The sequence below is a fragment of the Embiotoca jacksoni genome, unplaced genomic scaffold, assembly GCF_022577435.1.
Source record: "Embiotoca jacksoni isolate LCO1_2020_lvr unplaced genomic scaffold, fEmbJac1.0.p SCAF_2, whole genome shotgun sequence".
Taxonomy (NCBI): domain Eukaryota; kingdom Metazoa; phylum Chordata; class Actinopteri; family Embiotocidae; genus Embiotoca; species Embiotoca jacksoni.
The window spans coordinates 15,143,650-15,164,763 of NW_027185340.1; the positions used below are offsets into that span (position 1 = coordinate 15,143,650).

General features: G+C 42.4%; 2 protein-coding genes across 3 annotated transcripts in view; one reads left to right on the top strand and one right to left on the bottom strand.

Annotated features, from left to right (window-relative positions):
• Positions 1-244: 244 nt before the first annotated feature.
• On the bottom strand, positions 245-8,538 carry LOC138201335 (eIF5-mimic protein 2-A-like). The gene is made up of 12 exons (XM_069154745.1): positions 8,454-8,538; positions 7,942-8,015; positions 5,656-5,832; positions 5,225-5,319; positions 4,909-4,974; positions 4,642-4,777; positions 3,025-3,134; positions 2,606-2,776; positions 2,120-2,266; positions 1,667-1,805; positions 1,231-1,353; positions 245-1,006 (listed from the first exon to the last, which is right to left on the bottom strand). Exons 2-12 carry the CDS (start codon positions 8,003-8,005, stop codon positions 975-977), a joined length of 1,260 nt encoding a protein of 419 aa, XP_069010846.1. The 5' UTR covers positions 8,006-8,015; positions 8,454-8,538; the 3' UTR covers positions 245-974.
• Positions 8,539-9,635: 1,097 nt separating this feature from the next.
• The window catches only part of myo1b (myosin IB), a 58,218-nt gene continuing 46,739 nt past the window's right edge, over positions 9,636-21,114 (top strand). Inside the window, exons 1-3 of one of the 2 annotated variants that reach the window (XM_069154747.1) lie at positions 9,636-9,889; positions 17,721-17,867; positions 20,547-20,662. In XM_069154747.1, coding sequence (XP_069010848.1) covers positions 17,742-17,867; positions 20,547-20,662 — 242 coding nt within the window. In that variant the 5' untranslated portion in view covers positions 9,636-9,889; positions 17,721-17,741. The remainder of the gene's footprint in view (positions 9,890-17,720; positions 17,868-20,546; positions 20,663-21,114) is intronic. The other variant, XM_069154746.1, reaches the window with a different exon arrangement.

Here is a 21,114-nt window from a genome sequence, read left to right on the forward strand (position 1 = left end):
TCAGGAATTTTTTTTTTTTTTTTTTTTTTTGGGGGGGGGGGGGGGGGGGGTCCTACACGGGGACCTTTTCCTTGTGTTCGTTCGGCAGCATATACATTATTTAGGCTTTATTTTCGGATCCCCATTAGCTCGCTGGTGTTGATTGCTCCATTTTCTGGATCTCCATTAGCTCCCACAAAGTGTCCGCCAGTCTCATAATATATGCTTCAGTATGTTCACACTGCATAAATAAACACAGCAGTAATGAAAAGCATTACTTTCCATTTATTTTTCAAATGTCTGATTAAGGTGGGGTGGGGGGTGGGGGGTGGAAACCCGACAAAGCTCGCATGTTTCTGTTACATAAGATGTATGAAAAAAAAATGAAAAAAAAAAAAAAGTTCATTTTGGGGTGGAGGGGGAGAGGAGGGTGGGGGGGGGGCATTGCCACCATAACCGTCGCTGTTTAAATGGCACTGCTCCATCACCAATGGAGACAGAATCGAAAAAAAAACTGGCAATAAGTTGTAACCAGAAGAGATGTAAAATGAGGTTACAAAAACAGTTTGCCTTTCAGCGGACCTGCGTATCGTGGCTATACAGATGGACCTCTGGCTGATAAGAGTTCCATGACTAAATACAATAGCTGTGAAATATGCCCTCAAACTGGCTAATTTTTAAAAGGGAACTATCTTTCCAAAAAAAAAAAAAAAAAAAAAAAAAAAAAACAGCTCTGCTTTGTTACATGAAAGATGTTTCAGTCTATTTAGCTAAATGTGGCACTGTGACTAGCTCCTGAAGGAATATAAAGAAGAGAACAAGTATTGAATTAGACAAAAAGCTTGTGGAAAAATAATATTAAAGCCCTTCCATTACAGTTGAACTACATATGAGGAGGTAGATAAAAAAATAAATAAATTTAAAAAAAAAATGAAGACTAGACTAGACAGACTTCTTCAACAAATTCTGATGGTTTGCTGTAGCTGTGGAGGTCCTCAGTCCGCCTCCTCTTCCTCGGACTCGGACTCTGGAAGAAAGGAAACATCAGTCACGAGTGTGCTCAAATATATATTCACGCTGACCATTATTACCGTTGTCATTTCAACACAAAAGCCAGACACTGAATAGAGGAGACAAATGAGTTGCATCCATCTTTTATTCAGCAAAAACGAGACACGGCGCAATCCTGTGCCCCGCTTTAAACACGGGCCGACACGGGCAGAAAAGAGCCGAGAGGGGGCGGCGCCTTACCTTCCTCTGCGTTCTTGAGCCACTCAACAAACTTTTTCATCTGTTCGATGAAAACACTCTTTCCTTTGGCTAGATGAGCTTCGTTGTACCACTTCAGAATCGCCTCCTCGCTCAAGACGTCCGCTTAAAAAAAAAGGACAAAGAGAAAAAGAATAAGGAAACATTAAGAAACAAGAAAAAAAATAAAAAAAATAAAAAAAATCTATTCAACTTAACGCCAACAGCACAGATGCATCCGCAGGTGCTTGAAAAACAATTGTCGCCAGGCAGGTTGATGACATCAATCAAGACAAACTTTTGGCTGTAATCTCAGGCCATCTGGCATCATTCAAACATGCCTACATAGCTTCCCACCATATAACAACTCCCCCTCCTCCCAAAAGAAAAAAGAAAATCATGAAAATGGAAAGTTTTTTTTTGGGCGTCATGCACTCACCTTTGTAGAGCAGCACAACAATTTTCTGGAAAGCCTTCATGAAATGGATGTTGTCATAACAGTATTCCTGGATCTTCAGCAGCAGAGTCAGTTCAGAGAGGCCCTGGGAGGTAAAAGCCTTCAACAGCGGGCTGTATTGCTGCGAATGTAAAACAGGGAAAATTAGAGATCAGAAATGATAAAAAAAAAAGTTTCACGCAAGAGGCGGGAGGGGAGCTGGAGGATATCGCTCCGATTTCTTGCATTACTTCAACTTTGCTGGTGGAGTGGCTTTGGGCGAGTAAATCAATTATCTTCCCGGCTAAGTTCAAAGACTGCAGCAAGCACGGGTGCCGAAACATCTCGGGAGGCACAATTTAAGAGCGGCATCCGTACGTTTCTTTAGATCTCCTTTTCGCACGCGCGCTTGTCATAACTGCCACGGAGAAAAAGGAGCGGCGGCGGAAGTGTCACCTTTAAGAGTTTGATGGCTTGTTCTGTGACGAGCTCCTCCTTCTTGTTCCACTCCACGGAGCTCATTACGCTGGACCAAATTAGTCCAATCATCGTCTGCTCGGAGATGTTGTTCTTCTTGATTTCCTCCCGGAGGTAGACGATGATCTGCAAGACCCGAACCCGGACGTGGAACACACGTTATTGACAACGCAGACAAAAACCCGAAAGCCAAGCGAGCGCTGCACGAGGTTGTCTGAGCCGCGTAGATAACGCGTTCGGGTTGAGTGGATTTCTGAAACTTGTCATTGACCCACTGCATCCGAATTCGCCCCCCCCCCCCCGACTCCTCAAGACAAAAGCGAGGCGGAGGCCGAGAAGAAAGCAATCTTAAGTGCTACCCTCAGTGGGGTGCAGCAACAACAACAAAAAAAGGAACTTGGTTGGTTAATTGAAAAAAAAAAAAAAAAAAAAAAAAAAGAAGGCAAAAAAACTAACAGCACTTACATCTTTGAGGGGATCCCCACGTGACATCTGATCCTGAAGCTCCTTCTGCAGCTCCTTGCGAGCACCTATGGACTGCTGGTTTCTGGCGAAGTCCGAAAGCTCCTTGAGCCCGGCGTCTGTGAAGTACTTTGAGAAGTGCTCGCAACTGCGCTTGTTGGCAGGAAACAGCTCCTGAAAATGTTGTTTTTGTTTTTAAATCACAGTCAATTACTGAAGCCGGCTCCGTTCGGCCAGACAAGCTCACGTCAGCAATCAAGAGCCCTTTGTTCATTAAGCGGCTGAGCACTGAATGCAGATTATTATTAATTATATTTTTTGATCTAACGGTCGTATTTAAAGACTGTTGAGCCTGTCTGCCGTGGGAAACGGTGCTTCACCGAAGCCTCGTAGAGATTTTGCGTTTCAGAGGTCGTTCTCACCATGAGCCTGTTGTCCATGCCAACCTTTCGGAGACTGGCAGCAACCGAGCCGATGTCCTTTTCCGAAAGCCAGGATTTGAAGAGTTTCACAGCGAAGCATGCCGAAACACCTGAACAAATGCACAGAAGTAGTAGTCAGCTGTTAGCAACAGGCCTGCCAGGATAAAGGTAAGCCCGAGTGATACACTGGTAAACACGACTCCACCGCTTTTACCTGGAACAATGCCACGGGGGAAAAAGTCGGGGACTTTGGATTAAAGGTGTATTAAATATGCATCTACATCGCGAAAAAAAAAAAAAAAAATACAGTAAACTCCATTTGAATGACTGGAAATGTTTGAAAATGCGAAATAGACAACAGATCCCTCTCTTCGATCGCGTCTGCTGAGGGGCCAAATGGCAACCACCGGGCGCTTGTTGGATTACGTGAGGATTTCCATCAGCTGTGGTGTTTGTGGCCAATCTTTTCCTCTGTCGCAAGCGGAAGACAATTGGCTGACAACGCCCAGTTGAAGTACAGCGAAACTTCACAGCACCATCTGCATCTTTTTCCCAGAACTTATCGGTTCATAATCGTAGCAAGCAACGGGACCGTTTATTTACACAAGTGATAGCTTGGGTTTGTTTTGTCTTTTCAGAATGCTGTTGCTGCAGCATCACCAGGTTTGTTTGTTTTTTTTTTGTTTTTTTTGTGGATTACAAATGCAAACTGGTCACTGATTATCTCGTGTTTATGTGGGCATAAAACATGGATGGTTTTTTTCTGCTGCAATGTAGATACCTGGTACCTGAGCATACACTGGCAAGTAAGTAATAAAATAAAGCTGTTGCAGCAGAGACAAGCCAAAAATATGTTTGGGGAAAGTTTCGAAAAATCATTTTCAGATACCAAAAAAAACCCAACCCTAAAATGTCAATACAGCCTCAAAATTACAGTATTGTTTGAACTATACGTTTATCATTTGCCATTTGAGGGTCCCCTGATGTCACAGCCACACACCAGTTTGCATTATCTGTTTTGGGAATCACGTTTTGCGACAACCAACAGCTCCAGTTGTTTATGGAGATTTCCCCAAATGTTCATTTAAAATGCTCTCGTCGTTGAATTGCACGGGATAATGCCTCCCACACCTATCTTTCAGAAAACTGCAGTAATGGAGGTAAGTGTGTGTGTGATTGGCTCCAGGCAAGTAATTAACTGAAGCAAAACAAGATGGCGTCATTAGACACATTACATTTGCCATCAACTCAAATGGAAGACGAACACCGTTTAAAATACGTTCACTTGATTAAATGTCTTTTAATTCTTATTTTATGACTGATATAGCCGGAGATATAAACGGCATTTTAAAATCTTAATGAATTGTTCTAAGGCGCTGATGACAGGCATGACTGTAGGCATCGATGGTTTATCCATAGTGTTTGATGAAATTGAAACCTATGAACTCTTTTTTTTCCATGTTTGACCATCCTGCTGCTACTTATAGTCTAATAACTGCAAGGCGTTTAGTCTGTCGTGAGGAAGTTTTATTTGCAATAATATCCTTAAAATGTTTCATAAATGTTTTGAAACAGAAAGACAACTACGCACACCAACAAGGCATAAAACCCGAGTACCTTCTTTGACCAGGTTCTCATTGAAGAGGCTGCCGAGAATGGATGCGGAGATATTGCCATTGGCCAGCAGAATTCCTGTTAGCATGGCCAGCTTGTTGCGCTCAGACTCCGAGAAGCCCTTGAGAAACAGCAGCAGCTGCCAAAGAGTAAACATACAAACACAATCCTGTAGGCTGAATCGAGTCCGACATTGTTTTTTTTGTTACATTTAGCTTCAGAATTAAATGGTCATGAATTCCTGGTAATGTGCCATAAACATCAGCAGACCTTTTTGATCTCCTCCTCAAATCCCTTCTCCAAGTATTTGTAGCGCCTGATGAGCTTGTTAAATACCTACGAGAAAGACAAAACAGTTTGTTATTGGACCCAACGTCAAGAAATTGATTTTTAACTTTGCGGCGACAACGGTGTGAACTGAGCGGGAATAAAATAACAACTCACAACTTTATTTATGCAGCACTTTTCGAAGAAATGTTCCAAAGGGCTTTACGTGGTTTTAACAGGATTAAAGCATTGCAGGGCTGGGGCGAATAAAGCCGGACAGAGCTGATGTGATCTGGTACTCACTGAAAACGGCACCCACCTGTGCGTAAGCCTGCATGGTCTCCATGTCCTCTTGTGCTTTGAAGAGACAGAACTCTGTGCGGGTCACGTCATCTGACAGAGTCCCTCCTGGGGCTGAAAATAAGCACGTTCTCAATTCTATTTATGCTTCAATTGAGGTAGCTATTCATCAAAGTTTATACACAACTGCAGGTACAGTTGCAGGTAAACAACTAGAGAGGCAAAGGAAGGCGAGTTTGCTTATAGAGCAGCATTCAGACACGAGGCCATTCAAAGTGCTTTACAGAGGCATGGAATACATTAAAAATAAGATACTTAGAAGACATTAAACCTGCATTACAATAAAAAAAAACAAGGCAAAACAAATTATAATCGTAATCCGAACTATAATGCTCCTATTAAAAAGCTTTTTGTAAAGGCGCACAACAAGTAAAGAGTCCCGCCACTCACCGAGCATTCCACCGGCCACCAGGATGTCGAACAGGGTCTCGGCATAGCGGCGGTAGTCGAGCTTGGCACCAGAGGCATCGAGGAACTTCGCGACAGCCTCCAAATCAGTGCCAGTTTGGTTCAGACCTTGTACGATGCTTTCCTGAAATTGGGATGGGTCAAATCTCTCCTTTTCATCTGTTGGAAAGACAGAAAAAAAAGCTGGAGTTTTATCCCTGCCACAAACGCTGACAGACATTTCCAAACTCATACTCGGTTCACAAGCATTTATACTTATTCTCTTCCAAATCCAAATTAGATTACTGTTGGCGTGGTTATACTGTCAGTCCAAATCAGATTACTTGCATATCTGATCGGAGTCCAATCTTCCCGATTGACTGTCCGCATTATATATTTACAAGCGATCAAATCCAACGTGCGTGTCCATGTGACAATCCTCATATTCGCTCTTACCCGCACTGGTTTCAATAGCAATGACACTGCGTCCCAGAGTATAGTTGACATAAATCAAAATATAGGGTAATGAAATGGGCTTTCTTATTTACCACATGGCAACTTGGGAGCCGCGGCGCAGGTTTTTACAAAAATAATGAGACAGCGTCACAGACAGGGGGAGGCTTGCTGCTTCGGTTTTATTTCATGCAGCTGTCACCGCCGGTGTCACTGTCCAGCAAGGAGTGTGGTCCGGACAGACCAGCTGTGACTGCATCTCTCCAAACAGTAAACCAGCATGTTTCCTGTATGGGTGTGTGGTGAACCTTTGAACTTTACGGGCCGAGAAAAATCACAGACATTAAAAAAAGAAAACAGACCTGAAATTCAACAGAGCAGTCAGAGCCAAACATATTTGCACAAAATGCACTTTGAATTGTATTTCGAACCACATGCAAATGCAATTTGAGATGGATCTATAAAACTCAGATCTCGTGTTTTGCCTGTCGAGACCAACTGCACGGCCTATGATCGGATTCCAACCAGATATGCACAAATTCGAATATTTTCACATGTATGATAGATTGTGTGATAGTGTTATCCTTGTGAAAAGGCGATAGGACAAGTGAGTCCACTCGGCGTCTTATTGTCCAGTCCGACTGTGACATTTCGGTACACACGAGAAAGACAACTTCTCTTTTGTGAATCTTTGTTTCGGAATTACCACAGCAGCTGTGTGTGCGCGCGGCAGTGGAAAAAAAAACAACACCTCTTTATGTATAATTATTTGCCACCCAACAGTTTTTCAGCTATCAAGACGTGTTAAGATATTTAGTCAGTGAACGAATAGGCAGCGTTTTCTTCATAATTCACATCTGTGATCGTTTGCGGTGCTGGATAGAAAGGTCAGCGCTATGAAAAGCTGGAGGACAATCAAGTCTTTGTGGATCCTTTGTTGAAAAATCAACAAAACAAAATAACTAATTTCAAATGGCAGAATGCAACTCTCAACATTTACTCAAGTACGCATTTGTTCTGTACTCGAGTATTTCCATTTTACGAAACTATATGCTTCTACATCACTAAATTTCAGAGGCGAATATTGTAGTTTTTACTCCACCGCATTTGTTTAAAAACCTTTCTGTCCAGTCAAAACCACAAATCTCCAAAGTTGGTGATTTTGAATTTGCTCTTTTCCTTATAAACTGATGTATTAAAACTAACTTGGAATTGGTGTAAAAGAGAAAACGTGTTGACTTGTTAAGAGATGCGTGGCTCTTACAGAAAAGAAACAATACTATGATGAATTTGTGGAACATGATGCATGACTGTAGATCAATTAATAGCGGACGACATAAAGTAGTTCAAATAAGCACAGCCTTAAGAAACTACAGCACTAAAATGCACATCAGTTGACCCATAACATGAATTCAAAACCATCAGATATAATAGTAAAACACTAACAGGGAGTATTTACTGCACAGTGTGTACATGATTTTAGTAAACAACTCTTTTATACCCCGTTTTAATTTGTTTTTATGGTTGTTTTATACGATCTGAGTTGTTAAGGCTTGTTATAGTTCCCTTGTTGTTTTGGTTTAATGGTTTATTTTATGTGAAGCACTTCATAACTGGAGTTTACACAAGTGTCATACAAATAAAGTTATTATTATTATTATAAAATTTACTTTTAATACTTTGGGTACATTTTGCTGATACTATTTAAATGCTTAAATCAGATTTTGAATTGAATGCGGGACATGCATTTGTAGTGGAGTATTTTCCCAGTGTGGTATAAGTACTAGGACCTGAGTACGTACAGTACCACTGTGTATTTCTGTGGGAGTCTCTCACCTCTTTTTCGAGTTTTGAAACGCTGGCCTGTTAGCGTAGGCTTCTGCTGCCTTTGATTACTCATAAAAGACTCTCTGGGAGACAAAGGAAATAAGATCAGGATTAGGAACCAACAATGGGAATGAATCCATCGAGCTCCAGCTGTTCGTCTCCATCCATCCCCCGTTTAAATCTGCATTAATCATCCACAAATCATGCACAACCCCGAAGACACAATAGACAGCAACGTTAAATAAGACACACATTATTAGCTACACCCATTACATCCCGGGCTGGTACGCAAGTAGGAGGAGGTTACGAGCTGAGGATAAATCAGTGTGACCAGCATCAATGGTACTTCTTGTAATAGTTAAGAGGGGGGACTCGTGATTTCTGACTTCTGACAGCTAGTGCTATCGAGCTAACCACAGTCCGTTTAAGCTCCCTTTATTTACCCGACGCTGCGCCCACATGGAGCTCACACACGTGGCCAACGCTCGGTCACACGACGTGAATAACATTCAGAAACTCACCGAAATCTTCTTTTTAAACAAAAACAGCGCGTGAAAGGAAACACTAGTTCAGCTTGCGCTCCGGTACAATCCGTTTCCGGGAGGAGGGAATTATTGGCGTCGCAACGCATGCGCACTAACGCCAGGTATTTGGGTCGCATGTTTGGAGTGCAACTCTCCAAGTCTGTTGTGCAACTCAAGTGGTTAAAAAAAGAAGACATTATTGACAGTGTGAAATAGTTTAATGAGGTCCAGATGCAGACCTATAAGATCCATCTGCAGTCTGAAAGCCGGATCCCACCCCAATCCTTGTAAAACAACTTCCCTTAAATCTGTAACTCGATGCAAAGAAAAATGTTCACTTGCCAAGAGTTCCCTGACGAACAGGAACCGGTTTTAATCCATCACTATTAAAACTAAACTGACCCAGACGTAATGTCATTAAACGATCGTCAACACATCGTTGCTATGTAGAATTAAGACACAGGAGGGGGGTATTGTGCTGTTGGGCCGGCTTGTCTATCTGTCTATAGATGAAGGGAAAAATTTTAATGCTGCGTTTCAATTCGCCTCGTAAATTCTAACTTCCTTCTAGGAACCTCTTTAAACACGTTTGGTTAAATAAAATGCTCATTCAAATCGAATAAGTCCTTTATTTCATAGTATTGCCTATATCATATTTTCAAACATTACAGCCTACTTTATCATATCCTCCAATATCATTCCATTGCTTCTTCATACCTTCATCATTGATTTATTTCTATTTTTCATTTAACCGTTACTCAACCAGGTAAAAAATAAAACTGTTGAAATAAACTCTCTTTTCCAATTGTGACCTGACATTGAAGTGCAGGTCACGTAGGGCCTTCATACTTAAAATAAAATAGGAAACACACAGGAGGGGGCAATTAATGTCTGAGAATCACAGAAGAAGTAAGAAACAGTGTGACAAAATGTGGCAAGAACACTTTGTGGTGAAAACTGCAGTTAAGTTTGATTTAAAACTGGTTAAAAAAGTAGAGAGAGGCAAGATTGAGTCAAGCCTGCAGGTCATTCCGAGACTGTAATAAAACTCCTTTGTCTAGTTTGACTTGGCACAAGTGGCATCTTTACTACTTTTTTCAGACAACACGTGAAGGCATCACAACCCCCCCCCCCCGCACTGTAGGTGATTAGGGTACTCTGGACTAGCCCAGAGACGCCGCTCCAGCCACTCCCTACGCCCGGTAGACCCTGCGCTCTCGTCCATCCAGAGCTCCATTCAAAGCGCTGGGATCCGGATGAGAGCCTCGTTTGAGTCTCATCCAGCGCAGCACTCCCGAGTTCAGCTGAAGGCAGCCGGGAAGGGCTTCAGGAGCCACTCCAAACTTGGAGAATCACCCCGGGATCATACTTATTTTTTTTTGCCAGCAGTGTGGATTTAGGACGAGCGGGAGCACCTCTTCAGCGATAAAGAGGCAAGTTGGATATCTTTCTGCTGTTTGTTTACGAGATGGAAAAGTAACAACTGCGATGCTTTTTGTTTTTTGTTTTGTTACACTGTTGCAACTCTTCAAAAAAGTTAACTTTTCATTGTCTTCAGGTCGTCTGCCTCCCAACTCATTCATTCCTCCCTCCTCACTTCGTCCAGGAGGGGGTTGGGTTTTTTTTTTTTTTTTTTTTTTTGTCTATCTTCCCTTTTTCTTTGTGAGTGAATGATACTGGTTTGGAAACTGTTAGAGCTCTGTTTAGTTTCGCTGATTGTCTTCTTCACTGATCCAAACCGAGGCTCATTCAACAATGTGCATGAAAACTAGTCGCTAATTGTCCCACATCTGAGGGCTACAACCGACTTTGTAAGTCCTGGATAGTCGAACCGCTGCAGACCTCGACTCACAAGACGGTCTGTCAACTCTCAAACTCACCCCCAGAGTTCAGTCTTTTCAGATGCTGCTGTCATCACAGTGAACTTGTGAACGGCACAGAACAAATCAGTGTGAATGTGGAGCTGCCTGTGGGGAAGGGGAGTTTTAATCACTTATGCGGGGGGGGGGGGGGTAAATGAAACACTGAACTCTGGGGATCATTTAAAGTAAAACAGGCAATATTCTTTTTTTTTTTTCATTAAAATTACAGCATGTCCATACATTATCTTCACTATGATCTATGGATATACCTGGATTTATGGCGTACAGAGAAAAAGATCAATGTCGGCTTAAATGGTGGATAAACTGACTGAAGGTGGGTTTTCTCTCCCCTACGCCCCTTTTTTTTTTTTTGTAAGAAATCTTTAATGTAGCTGACTGGAATAAATTACTGCTCAGCATGGGCTGCATGAATACAACTATTCACCTCTGAGAAACATCCCACCGTTCCCCCCTTCCTCGACAAAGCTGACCTGCTTACTTTCAGCAAGGGTGTCCTCTGGGATCCAGCCTGGAACTCATAGAAAAAGAGAAATACCTTTTTCATATGAAGAAAAACTGTAGCAGCTTTTGAAAAACTAAAAACGTATCACACTGTAATATGTAAAAGTCCTTAAGGCATTGGAAAAGAAATGGTCGATTCACAATGGAATACTACAAGAACTGTCAATGAACTACCTTGGTCGGCATTCTCTAACTGAAAACAGCAGTTTTTTATACATTTTAACTTCTGAAAATATTCATGCTTCACCAACATCAGTCCACAGTTGCTGTGTCATTAAGCTTTGATGGAAAATAGTTACTATGTTTAAGTCCTTCAATCCTTCTTTTCAACTTCTAATTCCATGGGTGAACTTAAAGTCCCAAGAGGTTCAGATAAGACCTTTTAACTGCAAAAAAAAATAAAAAATGGTTTGTGTCTTTCCCTTTGTGGTTTTCCACAATTATGTCCCTCCTCTTTTGGACGGATTCTCCAGTCGGGAAACCAGATGGGAACTTTATTACCCACACTGATCAAACAAACAGTGATGTAAGATGACTGTGAGAAGGTAGAAGCCTTCAGAGCTGCGGAGAGACTCCTGGAAAAAGTTAACAACCATTTAGCTCGGGTCGGACTGTTGGCTGCTCTTGGAGCTCCACTCGGCGTGAGCTTGATGGGCAGCGTGGATTTAAGTTACAACACTATTTTAAAATGTGCCTAAAGCCTCCACGTGAATACTGCTGGGTGAGCAGCTGGGGTCTAATGCAGGGCGTATAGAGGTCCAAAGTGGCACTTCATCCAGTGCCATGGTGATAAATAGTGTTTGCACTTTCCTGGCCCTCAGTGTAGTGAGGCGTGCGGCTTGTGTTAGTCCGCCGTCAACGGGGATAGACCGGAGCGCACATGTGCAGCTCCACTGACTGGAGCCAGGCCTTTAGCCACCTCTTTTACAGGAGGATATTCTGAAGCCAGAAAGCATTAAAAGTCCTCCGAGTGGTTCCATTTCCAGTTCAGCACCTCATCAACATTGTGATAAAGCAGATCATGATTTTTTTTTTTTCTTCCCCCAATACCTCAACATTACCTTGGAGCTGAAAGGGTAAAACTCACACATGTTACTGTCCTAACAAAGAACTTTTTCTCATGCTGGTTTGACTCAAAACATTTTCCAGTAGTTCAACTTCACTGTTTAAACTTTACTTCCTTTGCCTCCCTGAGGAGCCTGAGTAATAAGGCTGTACATTTAGGTTTCTCGCACTGCTTTGTTAAGTCCAGTACAGCTGCTTTCTCCATTCACTTGTATAAAACCGAGCCAGACGGAGTGTGACTGCTAGCTGAAGTTCAACAAATATGAATCCAGATGATCAAGAAAAAAAAAAGAGAGTAGATCACATCAACTTTAAAAAAGACAAAGCCCTTAGGAACAGTCTTATTTATGGAAAAACTCCACCCTGACAGCCCAAAGAAATCCCACCATCGGGGTCCAAGTGTCCAGTCCAGCAGCAACAGTGTAGTGAATGAGAGGTCTGACCCAAATAATCCAGGACCTGCCAGGGTTCGGATCTTTTACTTCTCTAATCGTTTGTCTGCTGATTGTGCAGACAAATTCAAGCATGATTTTGTTCCCTGAGTACAAACTAAGCTTCTGTGATGCAAGCTGAAATGAGTTGTAAAGGTTCATAGCTTTAACTCGGTCAATCCATCACGTACAAATCACTCTTGATTCTAGCAGTACTAAGAGAAGTAAGTATGCGTAAAAGACTTCTTGGGACACATAACCAGTGCTGAAGAGTGAAAAACAAAGAAAAAGGTTAGATTTCTTTACCTTCTAACTTAAAGTGTTTCTTGAAATCATATGTGTTCATGACAAAGTAAACTAAGCTTCTTTGTAACACTTAAAAAACTCAGCCAATCTCCTTCATCAGGACTCTGACATGAGTTTTGATCATATTTGATTGACAATGGCCGCCACTATAAATAACCCCACAATATTCGTAATATGACAGCCATGTAGCAGGTTAGCTCGACTACTTCAAATCCGTTAGAAGCCCAGGCAAAAAACCCCGGAAATGTCTCTTGTGACATTACCAGGATTATTTTGTGATCCTGCATGACCTTATTTGCTCATACTAAAAAGCTGACTCCTCCAGATTTCACAAGCTCGGTGGATTCGTTGTGGTTTCGTCATCTTGAGTGCCACATGCGGGCATCATGTTTTGCAAGTCTACTAGTTTTGATGTCCACCTGCAGCTGAGCTGTATTGTAAATAAAGAGCGGTGTTTGTTTGGATAACACGGGTTTCTGTTTAACTAGCCTGGATGCTTGTGTGGCATGACAACTCGCATACTGAGCTAAGGAGGTGACGTTTGTGTGATCTTTTTCCTTGTGACCGAGTTATCAGGTTAGCAGGTTTTTGATAGAAAGCTGTTGTTTTCCTACAAGGTGTTGAAAACAAAACGTGTTTTCAGTTTGTTCAGTCTTTTTAAGTGGAGTGACTGCCAGTGTTTGTGTGCGCCAGACTTTTGCTCGCACATACGCACTCTCGCAGATCTGCACCTGGAGTGGTGTTGAAGACTCTTTATTCCAGGTCACTCTCCAGGCAGCTGCTTGCTCTCTTGCTCCTCTAAACCTCTGTTCTGTCTGCGCTGCCCCACCATGCTCTTTGGCACATCTCCATGGCCCGCTGCTGCTCCATTAGGGACGGCTTTAATCTCCGTCATTGCCAGCAGCTTGTGATGTTGTGACTCTTCTGCCCCGCGACAAGGCCAGACTGATCTGCGGGACATTTATAGAGTATTAAACCACGTAATAGAGTTTATTATCATTTGTTTGCACATCGACAACACCGCATTCTCAAACAGCCGCTCCCAAGGCAGAATGACGGCAGACATCACTCTCTGGGTCTCGGCGTTGCTCTCGCAATTGCTTTCTCACAGACTGTATTTCATTATAGGTCTCAAGCTTGCTTTGTTCATCATGATGAAAATAGCATACCCTTCTGAGCTACAGTTTTTAAAATTGAGTACATGAATCCCAACAAGAAACAGCCGGTTCATTGGCTCCAATTTTAGTATTTTTACTACTTCCCGTATGTGTTTTGCATCCATGTGAGTGCTTGCCTCCACGGCTGTTGACCTTTGCTTTGACTTTTATCCTCACTAAAAGACAGAAAAACAAAACCCCACGTGGCTGCTGTCTAGGCCCTGTAAATAATATATGTACATTTAATGGTGTTTTCCATGTTTGCCCCTTAGCTTGATCTGCCTGCAAAATCTAGGTCAATGTCAGAGGCATGGAGCAAAGCATGTCTCCTCGTATTGCTGTGACATGCACTGAAATCCCAGCTCCTGCCCGCCCATCACTGCCAGACTTTAAATCTCTCATTGACGTTTCATTTTTCTGTCGAGCAACTAAATACTGCTCCCACTGGATACTGCACTTTAATCAGTGGGAATTATGGATCAAATTTCGATTGAAAATTTAATTCTCTGACTTGTACTTTATTTCAAATAGAACCAGAATAGTAACTCGGCAGTGACGCTCTCATGACATTCAGGGTGGATCTTTCCATCATGTTGTGTGAGTTCAAAGAAGGCTGGGTGAGTGACATGGATGGTTCACTTAAAATGTATATTGCTGATAGCTGACGATGAGTAATAGAGAGTTGTTCAAGGAAGTTCTTGTAAAAGAAAAAAAAATCCTGGAATTATTAGGGAATCACTTTTCCAATTTTGCTTTTATACGCACCTATGTTTTTGCAATTGATGCAAAATCCGGTAAAGTCTTCAGTCAGATCTAATAGTGTTAACGATGCATTTTTCTAGGAGCATGAGGTCAGCAATTAACGTGCCAAATTTAAGAGATGTATAAATCACGACCATCTGCCGCTCACGGGCTCTGTGCCAGTCAGGTTTTGGAGAGCGCACTCGTGACATGAACCCATCCCAGATGAGGGCATCTGACCCAAAATCTGCCTAAATCACTGATTCACAAGATCTAGATTCGACATTAATAGCAGCTGAATCATGCGGGCACATTTGATCCACATTTGCTTACCGCCTAAACATGCGAAATGTAATGCGTTCAGAGAGATTGATAAATATCATCATCATATATGAGGATATATTATTTTGACTAAAAATCAAAATAACAGATACTTGTTTTTGTCCTTCACGTCAGACAAACCACAAAAATCAGTGTTAAGATTGGCCACCATGCACCACATAGGTTATATCCCTCATCTCTCTGCCACTCAGCTGTGAGGATAATCCCCTGAGTTTAATCAAGGCTGTCACATTTTCCCCTCATTCTCCCTCTTTGGATCCAGTGCAACATTTAGCAGCAGGCAGCAACTCTTATTAATTGGATTGTGTCACTGGCTGCCTGGAAGCCAGTTCCAAATCTGGGGTAGTGGGTTATCAGCAGAGGAGATGAGTGTGTCCAGGATGCAGACAGATGCCGTATGTTTTTGGTCAGAGTAGCAGCAGCGTTCGCCCCTGGGTCAGCGAGAGGCTTCAGCATCTGTTTGCACAAAGGTGGAGCAGACTGTATGTCCTCTAAACACTTGTTTGTTAACACCAGGGATGAGATTCATCACTTCCAGTGCACACTTTCTGTCAATGGAAATGGGCAGTTGGTTTACAGTAGCGGAGTATTTGTTTGTAGTGATTGGTTTGTCTAATATTGATTGTTGAGGCTAGCACAAATATTATCTGATGCTCCAGATAGTCGGTAATTAAATAAGAGTTTTGAGTATTTGTGAGCGTGATTTTGATTTACATACTGTACAGAATATGTTGTAGATATCAGACCATAGATATGACATGAATGAGTGAATTGAAAGGAAACGGATAAATCTTAACAATGCTAAAACTGTTAATGCTCAGTACTGTGGAGAATAACAGAAAGATAACATGTGGAGTGAGATCACAGAGCGGGTGATTGCTGCTTCATCCCTCCAGAGAAATTAGCAGCGACGTCAAAAGGAAATAACTTGATTTTAAAAAGCATCGCAGACGACCAAAGCAGCTGGTAGACATGAACCAGCACCGGGAGTGTTTTGGCACAATGCCACAAGGCTGACACACTGCAGCATATTTAGTGGGAACAAAGTAACCAACCTCAGTGGACTGAGAGTTGACAAGTAAGCAAATAATTTATCCCCCCCTCCCCCTCCTGCTTAGTACAGTCAGGATCAAGCTGTAGACTTCATTAGAGACATTTAAAATATCCTGGTTGCTCATGAACATAAATCATTTTTGCAACATTCCTCCTCATATCTCGGCCAAGCTTTTAAAAAGTTGTGTCCTCATGCTGAGTGTGAGAGTGAGTGGTTTTGGAAATTGACTCCTGCCTAGTAGTAAGAGCCGGGCATCATCTTTATGGGCCAATAACATTGTGCCCTGCGGGGGGAAGAGAAGCCGGGGAAAAAGTGAAGTGGAAGACTTCACAGGGCATTCATTTTTTTCCCAGAACGTCATGCTGTTCTTAAGTTGCTGTTAAAAGTTGGTTTGACAGCTGAGAGAGGGCTTTGCCTCGAGAGCAAAGTCAGGGTTTTATGTTGAAATGTTGGAGCTCTTTGTCATTCTGCTCCAGCTGTCCACCAATCGTTTCTGATCCTATATTGGTCCTCTGATGCAGTTGTTCAGTCCCCAAACCTCGGCATGTTGTATCAGATATTTGTCAGATCTGTGGAGGGAAATATGTTTTTACAGAGAGACTGACTAATGCTTCTAATTGCCACTCTCATCACTGCTTTATTCATTGCAACTGATGTCTTAAACATCAGAATGCATTATAAATATGTGCCAAATTCCCGCTTTCTGGCTTTGCAAAAAGAGATATCCGTTGTACAAGAGCAGTGGACAATAGATGACTACATGGCCTCATCTACCGGCCGTGTATGGACAGACTGTCACAACAGCAGACACTAGGATTTTGGAGTAGCAAAGCCCCATGTCAAGGCCCTGAATGTTTCCCAGGCCCCCCTTTTATCTCCTGCTCTATAGCGTCTGGATTACCGCCCCAAAGGAGATGGGCAGCAACACTGGACTAAAAACTGCCACCCCTAGCAGTGTCTTTGTCATGGTGCACTCCAACCCAGATCCTTTAATGGCCCCAGATATTATAGTGCTGCAACAAGCAAGTGGTGGTGAGAAAAAAGAAAAAAGAAAAAAAAAGAAACCTATGGAGCAGTTTACTGTTATGGGGGGCCGTTTCCTTTGATTTACAAGAAGCCCTGAAACGGGAGCAGATTCCAGCTGAGCAGACACCCAGAATTCAAGGGCAAAGTTCCCTGGTTATGTAATTTCCTATGGGACATTCTCGCATGCCACTGGAGAACAAGATTGAACAGCCAATCAAAAGGCTGTGCTCCACCTCTGGGGGGCCAACCGCTGCTCTACAAACATGTCCACTCCAGAGTTTATTTGGATTGGCTAAGTTTAGGACAGTTTGTTTTCTAATCAGAGAATGCCTCTTAAAAACTTTGCTGGAGACCTCACAAATATTGGACAACATAAGACAAAATGGTGGCCTAACAGGTGTAACTGAGACATTGCTAAAACATACAATGTTGCATTGTGTCCACGTGGGCTAACAAATGCGCAAAGTGCATTTTCTTCCACACAAAAAGTATGCAAAGCTGATTTATATTAAATACTTGTGCAATGTTTTACATCCATTTTCTTTCTTGAGTGCCGTTTTGTTCTTTGTGGTTTTGCCAACTCATCATTTTTGTCTTTTGCTTGAAGCTAAGAGAAAGGTCTGTTTGGACATGTGCCTCACGTGCACAGAACAAGCAAAACAAGGACTCCACTCCTAAACACATTGCAAACAAACTCCACAAGGTGCCTTTTTAGATTATAAAACGTATGCCTTTCTTTCTTCTGTATTTCTGTGCAGGGGGCGACACCTGCAGCCAAGATGGAGGTGAAGACGTCGCTGTTAGACAACATGATCGGGGTGGGTGACATGGTCCTCCTAGAGCCCCTTTCAGAAGACTCATTTCTTGAGAACCTGAAGAACCGCTTTGACCACAATGAGATCTACGTAAGTTTGCCATTTTATTAACATACCTCCATTCTAGGTCAGTCACAGTGTAACAGCACCGTTGTGTTCCTCTCTTCTGTCCGTTCCTGCCTCTAAAGACCGCTACAGAAGGCTTCTCAGAAGAAAAAACGCAGATACTTTCCTTTACTCTATTGTTACTTCTGTCCCTCACTTATTTCAGTCTTGGTTACAGCAGTGGTAAAGAAACAGAAACCACAGTTGCCAACCAATCAATGAATCAAACCACAGAGGAATGTAGATGGTGCCTTCAAATGAGGCATGAAATCCAGAGCTCAGAAGCCCAGAGGGCCTGGCTGTCTGGATGAAGACCGGGGGGGGGGGGGGGGGGGGGGTGTTGTTGAACCATCAACCCTGCTTCAGACAATTGGTTGTAGGCTTTTGTGCTGTGGAACTCCATGATTCTGCCGCTTGGGCAGGTCGGCTGCTCTGAGACGTCAACCAAGATGATTACAGTTCTGCTCCGGCTGCTGCCGGCTCACAGGGCTCAGCGCTCAAGGGATGATGTCACCTCATACAGCGATGACCGCCTCAGTGACGTGCAAGACATTTTGTTGAGAAGCAGCCCACATCTTGTAGAGGAATGGATGTTTTCACATTTCAGATGCCCTCAATTTTTCGGTCCTAAACCATAAGCTCAGAGCTTTTTTTCTTGCCTGTGTGGTGCTGACCTAAATGGTGAGGATCCAGTTAAACACGCTTAAATTATTTATGCAATATACTGCACCATCTTCCAAGAGATATTTTCACCCCGCTGGTGCAAAATCTTAATATTTCGTATTTTACCTTTTTAGTTTAGCACAGATGTGCATGTGAAGTAAAAGTAAAGTAATGGAAGCTTTTTGGTAGCATAAGCTGCACCTCAAGAGTGATGACCAGGAACAGCACTGCAGCCTATACTTATCCAATAAATCTGTGGTGTACAATCCTTGCATGTGAATGTATTTTCCCTCATGTGGCATCATTCCTTACAAATGGCCCCATCCCCCCCAACACCACACTATCATATGACAGCTCGCAGCAGAAGAAACATGGCTTTGTCTCTCAGCGGGACAGCACATCATGTATCCAATAACTGTGTGGAAAATCAAAGAGACTGAAAATCACCCCGTTAACCGTTGCCCTACATCTTGTGCCTGGCTAAGCAAAAATAAATTATTGAGAATGTCAGGGTTTTTCTAAGTTCATGACGGTCCTTTTTTAACCACCAACTCTAGATTTTGAGTAGCGTAATTAGGTTTAACGTCTTCTTTTCCTTGCTCAGGATTTAGAGAATTGGAAACCCCCTTGTTGGTGGTCTGTGCCCCAAGAGGGGTGGTGTGGGAAAACTTCTTTTCCTTCACATCTCTGGATTCTTACAGATTTCTTGAACATCTTGTTATTTGACATCCAATCTGCTGTAATTTCAGTGTCTGAACAGATGGAGTTTTATAACAAGCAGGACAGTATAGCTTAAGAAATGCAAAAGAAAGAAAATATACAGGAGCATGTGGCTGTGTGCATTGTTGGTCTCTGCAGATGGAGATGACGCTCCTGTGAGATCAAAAGATTGCCCACAAACGCCCCATGTGAAAAGAGAGCATCGTGATGCTAATAGCAGGCATGGCAGCAGGAATGAAACGGCAATAGCAATACATAGACACTGAGTTTTCACCCAATCAGATCAAAGCCCTTTTTCCTTTTTTTGAATCTAAAAGAAAATCACATCTGGAATCAAAATGTTTTTCCCTCGTTGGATATTTGTATTTAATAGTTTGTTCTGGATTTAGTTTGATAGCTCTCGATTCAAAGCTGTTTCCCGACTTCCATAATGATCTTCACATCAATTTTATGATCTGTTTGAGGAACCATTAAATAATCGTGAAGTCTTTTGCAAGTTGGGATTTTTGTGATGATCTGCAGAGGCTTTAAAAAAAAGTCTGTTTTTTTCCACTTATAATGGGACTTTTTTGTGCTTTTTCTTCTTTTTGGTCAAGTGAGTCCCTCATCAACATGTGATACTTTGTTTACATTGCTCCCACTCTTTCCCTTTGTACCCATCCTCTGCACTTGAAAAGGCTTCATTCTGCCTCTGGTGTGCTATTGAACGAGAGGCTGTGGGAGGTTGTGGTGTTGCCACGGGGAAGGCCATGCTCCACTCTTGTCAGAGTGGCTTATGCAACAGCCATTACCATGGAGAGCAAAGGAAATGTTTCAGGTTGATGCTTGAAAAGTGTTATCAGGACTCTGTCTTGTGCGTAGGAGGATGATAAAGATGATGGCTGGTTGTATTCACTTTCAGAAATATATCTGACAAGTGTTATTTGCCGAACAGGACCTGTTTGAATGTTACATAAAGGTGTTATTTTATGTAAACGTGAAACTGAGAAAACTGTGATTTGTGTTTGACATTTTTATTTATTTATTAAAAACTTGTATGTTTGACATTTTGCATTTGAATCACATATTATGTAACTAACTGATGCTACAATATTTTTGGAGAGAAAAGTGCACAAACTAAATGCATAGTTTTAAAAGATTTTAATTTTATATGGAATTTTGGGTATTTTTGTTGCAGCATAAATACAATTCAAAAAGTCCAGATGGACAGAAGGGTTGAAACAGACAAAATACCGCGTGGATTCACACTGACTGTTTACATGTTCTCCTTCTCCCCTCCAGACATACATTGGCAGTGTGGTGATCTCCATGAACCCCTACAGGTCCCTGCCCATCTACACACCAGACAAAGTGGAGGAGTATCGCAACAGGAACTTCTATGAACTCAGTCCACACATGTGAGTCCACTTCGCAGTCCTCTTCAAAACCAGCTGGTGTGTGTGTATGTATATATGTGTGTATGTATATAGATAGATAGATAGATACACACACACACACACACACACACACACACACACACACACACACACACACACACACACACACACACACACACACACCAGCTGGTATGTTTAAGACTGAACAGTTTGACAGTGAGGTTTTGGACTTTTGTTTTATTGTTGTTTACAACCGTTGAGGATGGTTTTCTGAGGCTGCTATAATGTGCAGAAGCTGTCATCTGTCTGTTGAAGATACTCTGTCAGGACTATCATTTCGTACCCAGCAACTAATGCGGTCGCTGAGATCAGAGAGACGCTGACTCGTGTATGTAGAGTCGGTCTGGAGCTTCTGCTGGCCATTCAGTACCGTGACAGGCCATCTGTCCGTTGGCAACATGAAGTCAGCATTG